This window comes from Myotis davidii, unplaced genomic scaffold, assembly GCF_000327345.1.
Source record: "Myotis davidii unplaced genomic scaffold, ASM32734v1 scaffold100, whole genome shotgun sequence".
NCBI lineage: Eukaryota > Metazoa > Chordata > Mammalia > Chiroptera > Vespertilionidae > Myotis > Myotis davidii.
In genome coordinates, this window is record NW_006292691.1 from 54,740 (window position 1) to 61,260 (window position 6,521).

A 6,521-nucleotide genomic window follows, 5' to 3' on the forward strand; every position below is an offset into this window, starting at 1 on the left:
GGAGGCGCAGGCGGAGGCGGAGGCGGGGGGGGCACGGCCCGAGGCGCGTGAGGACGATGAAGACGAAGAGGAGGCGCTGCCGCACTCCGAGGCGGTGGACGTGTTCCAGGAGGGTCTCGCCATGGTGGTGCAGGACCCGCTGCTCTGCGACCTGCCCATCCAGGTGGGCGCGTCCCCTGCCGGGCTGTGCGAGGGGCGTGGACAAGTCCCGGGGCTGGTAGGGCTGCGACCCAGAGGCCTCGTAAGGCACCTCTGGGTGTAAACGGAGGTCCTAACCTGGGCCGGGCCGCGGGATGGGGCGAGCGAGGCTCTCGCTCGAGATTTAAAAGGCTCGAGACCCCTCCAGCAGCCAGGATACATGCCTTTTTTTTTTCTTTCGGGGATACATGACATTTTAATACAGTATGTTTATAACTCACGTTGGTGTAAAAAAGCCTGTGGCAAGCAAAATAATAAAAGAGTATGTCAGTATTACTGGTTTTTCCCATCTCAAACTTCAATGTTATTTTGTCCATCATGGAGTTTAACTTCTGTTTTCTTAAAAATTGTATTACAGCGTTTGTTATTGCACGCCTGCCAAAACCTTGTCCCGAGGCCCTGGTCTGGGTCCTGATGGGTGATCGGGGCTCGGGATGAATGACAAGCACAGTGCTCCTCCTACCCAGCCCCTGGGTGAGAGGATCCCGGGCTGTTGGTTCTTGCCTGTGTCTGTGTTCCTTTCTTCCACGCTTCCGTCCACTTTGGACTTTAAATAGGAAATGTGGATGAAACATGAGCTCAAGGTGCTAAGAAACTGGGAAGCCCTAATACAGTGGTACTCAACCTTCCTCATGCCGCGACCCTTCAATACAGTTCCTCGTGTGGTGGTGACCCCCAATTTCATTGTTACAAACTGAACATGATTAAAGCATAGTGATTAATCACAAAAACAATATGTAATTATATGTGTTTTCGATGGTCTTAGGTGACCCCTGTGAAAGGGTCGTTCGACCCCCGAAGGGGTCGCGACCCACAGGTTGAGAACCGCTGCCCTAATATGTAAGCAAGACTCCCCGTTCTTGTCCTTCCTAAAATATGGCACCACATTCTGGGCACTCGCAGCGTATTCCTTGTTGCTGATTGGGGTGTTACGGAGCCAGGCACTCACCTCCACCCTGGGTCTTTTCTAGGTCACTTTGGAAGAGGTCAATTCCCAAATAGCCCTGGAATATGGCCAAGCAATGACAGTCCGCGTGTGCAAGATGGATGGAGAAGTCATGCGTAAGTGCTGCCCTCCTCCCTCCCGGCCAGGCAGGCTGAGCCTCCACAGGGGCTGGCCAGCGGGACACCGAGCGGCCATCCACAAGCCCATCCGCCTGGACCTGAGCCGCAGTCAGAAACAAGGCTGGACAGGGCTTCTGGGTTCCCCTCCCACCACCTGAGGCTGTGGCTGTGGCTGTGGCTATGGCTGTGGCTGTGGCTACGGGATCTTCTCTCACGGGTGCCCCTTGTTGCAGCTGTGGTTGTGGTGCAGAACGCCACGGTCCTGGACCTGAAGAAGGCCATCCAGCGATACGTGCAGCTCCGGCAGGAGCGCGAGGGTGGCATCCAGCACATCAGCTGGTAGGTGAAGCCACGGCTCCTTGCAGCCCTCCCTGGGGGTGGTGTGGGGCTCTGCAGGAGCAGCGCTGGATTCGTGCTTCTCAATCACCCGGTCTCTGCTACAAGTACTGACGGGAGCGAAGAGCCAGCTCCTGCCGCAATCCTTCAGACGGGCTGGTGCTCTGTGCCGAGGGGCTGGGGCTGCGCACCGAGAGCCCTTCTCACACAGCTTCTATAGTACGTCCCAGCCACTCGGCTCCCCCCGCTCACGGGTTCCCTGAATCCCTCTCGCGCAGGTCCTATGTGTGGAGGACGTACCATCTAACCTCTGCGGGAGAGAAGCTCACAGACGACAGGAAGAAGCTCCGGGAGTAAGTTCAGGCCGCTCCCTTGAGCTGCAGGGCGTGGCAGGTCAGGGCCCAGAGGCAGAAAGAGGGAGGAAGAGTGTGCGGAGGAGAAGGCTGCCTGCTGGCCCGGCAGGGGCCTGTGGGAGGGTGGCACTGCCCCGCCTTGCCTTCCTGGACCCCACACTCGTCCCACCTGCTCCTGCCTGGTTTCTCACAAGCCCCAGGTGAGGAGTCAGACAGCCTCTGTAGTTAGATACTGGACACTTCTCCTTCTCTTCCAGCTATGGTATCCGGAATCGGGATGAGGTGTCCTTCATCAAAAAACTGAGGCAGAAATGACCCTCCAAACAGGGACACTCTGTGCCGGTGGCCAAGCTCCTTCCCAGCGGGAGGACGCCTCGGGCACTGTCCCCTCTTCACAGGAGAGTGCTGGGATGGACTGGCACAGCTGGGCACAGCTGGCACTGCCGGTGTGAGCCCCGGGCCTCGGGAGTGGGACTGGGGAGCCAGTGTCAAGACCCAAGTTTGACCCCTTCTGGGCCCAAACACCCTAATTGCACAGCCGATCCCACAGGCTGTGGGCCTGGCCCTCTGTACGGAATAAATCTCTTTGCTTTCTAGTTTGAAAAGTCAAAAAGCCACAGTACTGGGACATGAGGGCCTGGCGCAGCCCCATCATGTGTGTGTGTGTGGGGGGGGGGTAAGGGGCAGAGAATGGCCTGAGTCTACGATGCCACACGACCCTGTGACTGAGCTCTACAGCAAGAAAAAAAACAGCAGAGCAGCTGGCTTCTGTCCCTGCTTGTGGAGAAACGGGAGCCTGTGGGGAACCTGTGTGCAAGAGCACAGCCATGGCCGGCCTCCCGCCTCAGCCCGCGGGGTTCATCCACTCAGGCCCTCCCGGCTCCTGGAAGGGGAGGTAGCCTGGGGCTGAAATTGGAGCTGGGGCCCTTGTAAGTGTGTGTGGGGAAACGAGACCCCTCCTCCATGGGTCTTAGGGAGCGAGGTGGGTCCACCTGGCTTACGGACTTCCCTGGGGAGGAGTCTGAGACACTTCCTGTCAGAAAGGAGGTGGCAGCTCTGGTCAGTTAGTGGCAGCTAAAACGCTCCCAGTCCATTTATTGGCCACGAGGTGGTCGTCAGACTAGTTAGAAGGTAACCACAGGAACTAGTGTGATAAATGCCCGGAAGTACGAGAGGTTCAACAGCAGTGAACGAGGCACAAGAGGTCTGTGTCCAGGAAACGGGCAGGACGCCCCAGGGCCTGCTGACAGCCCCGTGGCGTGAGGCTCGGTGGGCAGTGCCTGGCTCCAGCCTGCTGGAGGCCCATGGCCCCAGCGCCCCCACCGGCTCAGTGGAGCTGGGCGTCCAGCTCATACTTCTCACAGAACTTGTCGGTAAAGGGGATGCAGGTGAGGAACTCGCACCACTCACAGCGGACAGGGTAGAAGTAGAAAAGGACCACCAGGCCGGCCAGGAGGCCCAGGAAGACCGCCTGGAAGACGATGATCTGGCAGCGCTTCCGGTACAGGTCGAACCTGCCGAAGCTGATGTAGGGCAGGAAGGCAAAGGAGAGGAAGAGGCCGCTGATGAAGCCCGAGATGTGGGCAAAGTTGTCGATCCAGGGCAGCAGCCCGAAGGTGAAGAGGAAGAGCACCACCGCCAGCAGCTTGAAGAAGGCACGCCAGGGCCGGGCCAGGATCTGCCAGCTCTGGAAGAGCTCCACGAAGAGGCAGGCCAGGATGCCAAACTGCGAGCCGGCCGGGCCCACCTGGGGGCGGTAGGGGTGCTGAGCTGGACCCTGGACCCACAGCCACCCCACCTCTCATGGCCCAGAGCATAGCAGGACTGAGGAGCCGAATGGAGACGCTCCTAGGCTGGGTCCCTGGGGCGGCCTTACCTCTGCCCGGTATGGCAGGAAAATGGCACTGGCCAGGTTACCAGTGATGCCACTCAGCAGGTAGATGATGGCTATGCGGTGCCAGCCTGCGAGCTTCTCCAGGTCCCGCAGGACAGTCATCTGGAAGCAGACAGACACCAGGCAGTGCAGGATGCTGTGGGGGGAGGGGACGCTCAGCTGGGCAGGCCTCCGCTCCATCGTCCCCTGGCCAGCCACTCCTGGGGTCCCTGAGGCCACCCAACCCTCCTCGGCCCATCTGGTGTCACTTGCCCAGCGTGCAAGAAGAGGGACAGCCACAGGCGGTAGAACTGGTCGGGCACCTCGGGGTTGAGGAAGGGCAGGAGCCCGCACACGTCATCCATGCAGTGCACCTGTGCAGAGTGGCCGGTCAGCGCGTTCCGTGGCGGGGGGCGAGGGGACGCACACACCCCGAAGGCCTACCTGAGAGCAGAGCGTGGCCTCCTCGTGGAAGTAGCCCCTCATGAAGTCGCAGTACTCCCGGGAGGTGATCTCACACCTGCAAGGGCAGGCCCGGCTTGGGAACTGGCCGAGGGGCTGGGGCCCGGGGCACAGGCACCTGGCTGTACCACCCAGGCCTAGGCTGCAGCCCACGCGCCCATCTCTGTCGGCCCTGGCTAAGCCCAGAGCACCAGAGCAGTGCTCGGGCCCAGGCACACCCACCTGCCCTTGGTGCCGATGCAGCAGGGCCGGCCCGTGATGGCGCAGTCCATGTGGGGGTGGTTGGTGTGGTTCCCTGCGCTGCTTTTGGTGCAAATCTGGATCGCAAAGGGGACAAGTTGGGTTGGGGCCTCCTCCAACCCTGTGCCCCAACACCGTGCTTGGGGGTTGGGGCCAAGATGGGCAGGCTCCCACAGGAGAAAGCAGGCCCGGGCTGAGCCTCAGCTTTCCCATCTGTCAAATTGAAATAATGGCATCTGACCCCCGAGTCTCTCCCTGGTTCTGCTCTGACCACCTGCTCAGAGAAGCAGGTGGTGGAGGGGCAGGCCAGGCACAGGCCAGGGCACTGCATCTGAAAAACGGGTGCTCCCATGGTGGGGCTTCTCCCCCACATAATAAGGGTGGCCCCCAAAGCCAACAAAATCCCGGCTCACCGGCCACTTGGTGATGTCATCTGGCCACTCATGGGGGTCCTCGGAGGAGGGCTCGTCACACACCCTGCATGAGCCCAGTGTGCGGTCAGACCCTGCTCTGTGCCCTCCCGCCCACTTGCACAGGGGAGCGGCCACACCCTCTCCCCCCACTTCCCAGGGAGGCAAGAGCGGGGCCAGCAGGACTGACCTGGGGTCCTGGTGACAGACAGAACCAAACTGCCTCTTGTGGCCGGCGAGGTCGGGGGCGCTGGGATGGGAAGGCCACTTCACCCACACTGCCAGCGTGGACTGTGGGAAGAGGGTCAGTCCGGTCAGAGCCCACCCCTCCCACAACACGGCTTCCAGAAGGCGGGGGGCAAAAGCAAAACCACTGGGATCCCCCTGAGCCACAACCCAAAATCTACAAATGCACACTCCGGAAATGTGTGTGCAAGTGGGAGTGTCTACTGTCAGCCCAAAAGCATGATTCCTATTTGCATAAAACTAAAAACCAGTGTCCAAAACTGGCATACACTTCGGTACCTCCTCATAAAATGATGTAATAAAAACTTGAATGAATCTCTTTTTATGTAATTGTTTAGTGGAAAAAATAAGGCAATACCGCTTATGGAAACTTAAGACATGCCCCAAAACAAGACACACAGAAAGCACACCTAGATCAGAGACCTCACAGTGGTTGTCTACGGGATGAGGAGAAGGAACTGGGGATGAAACGTGATGAATGTAACGTGAGGGACCTGGCACAGCGGGTGGTGCCATGTGCCAAGACCTAGGTTAAGGGATACCCGGCTCCATCCAAAGTCACAGCATAACCCCACCCCAGGGGCGCAGACAGGGGCTGGCCGCGGGCAGGGCACGCACCGAGCACTCCTCCTCCGAGGTCTGCACGCAGCCGGACCGGTCATTGCGCACGCAGCAGGCCGAGTGCTTCTCCCGCTCCCGGGCGGCGCGGATGAAGCTATCCACCTGCGGGTCCTGGCGCATGCAGGGCGAGAACTTGGCGCCCAGGTGAATGAGGGCCTCCTGCGGGGAGCGGGATGCGCAGCTGAGGCCCAGCCCCGCGCGCGCGGGGTCCTCACCCGTCGCCCTGCCGGCCCCACCCTCACCGAGCTGGGCCCGATCCAGAAGTTCTCCTGCTGCACATACTTGACATTCTCATAGACCCCTCGGTTCCGCAGCACCTGGGAAGTTGGGGCGAGAGGTCAAAGGCCGCCCCCTCCGGCCCTTTCCTCCCAGAGCCCAGACTTCACTGGTCTCGGCCCAGGAAGCGCGCGGGGCTCACCGAGTCCACCGTCTCGTGCTGCGAGAAGCCCACGGGTGCGATGCCGTAGATGCAGACGGCGAGGATGGTGACGAGCGAGTGCACGAAGGTGAGCCAGTAGGTGAAGAAGGGCCTGCGGCAGAAGCATCGGCAGAGGCGGTGGCTCCAACCTGGGCCCCCAGCCCCACCCGGAGCCTGGCCGGCCCTCAGCCCCATCCCCGGCCCCACCTGTGGTCATCCATGTCCTCGATCTGTCGCTTGACGTAGCTGTCGATGCGCTTGCGGTAGGTGCGGTTGGTGAGGCGGCCCACCATGCCCAG

At 60.5% G+C, this 6,521-nt stretch overlaps 2 protein-coding genes across 2 annotated transcripts in view; one reads left to right on the top strand and one right to left on the bottom strand.

Annotated features, from left to right (window-relative positions):
* The window catches only part of SNRNP25 (small nuclear ribonucleoprotein, U11/U12 25kDa subunit), a 3,205-nt gene extending 640 nt beyond the window's left edge, over positions 1–2,565 (top strand). The window contains exons 2-6 of the mRNA XM_006766197.1: positions 5–163; positions 1,170–1,260; positions 1,497–1,602; positions 1,878–1,952; positions 2,210–2,565. Coding sequence (XP_006766260.1) covers positions 5–163; positions 1,170–1,260; positions 1,497–1,602; positions 1,878–1,952; positions 2,210–2,267 — 489 coding nt within the window. The 3' untranslated portion in view covers positions 2,268–2,565. The remainder of the gene's footprint in view (positions 1–4; positions 164–1,169; positions 1,261–1,496; positions 1,603–1,877; positions 1,953–2,209) is intronic.
* A 444-nt stretch (positions 2,566–3,009) lies between these two features.
* The window catches only part of RHBDF1 (rhomboid 5 homolog 1 (Drosophila)), a 6,488-nt gene continuing 2,976 nt past the window's right edge, over positions 3,010–6,521 (bottom strand). Inside the window, 11 exon segments of the mRNA XM_015565563.1 lie at positions 3,010–3,699; positions 3,829–3,982; positions 4,099–4,199; positions 4,270–4,345; positions 4,510–4,604; positions 4,941–5,004; positions 5,128–5,228; positions 5,802–5,963; positions 6,047–6,121; positions 6,223–6,334; positions 6,430–6,521. The exon segment at positions 6,430–6,521 is cut by the window's right edge and continues 103 nt beyond it. Coding sequence (XP_015421049.1) covers positions 3,280–3,699; positions 3,829–3,982; positions 4,099–4,199; positions 4,270–4,345; positions 4,510–4,604; positions 4,941–5,004; positions 5,128–5,228; positions 5,802–5,963; positions 6,047–6,121; positions 6,223–6,334; positions 6,430–6,521 — 1,452 coding nt within the window. The 3' untranslated portion in view covers positions 3,010–3,279.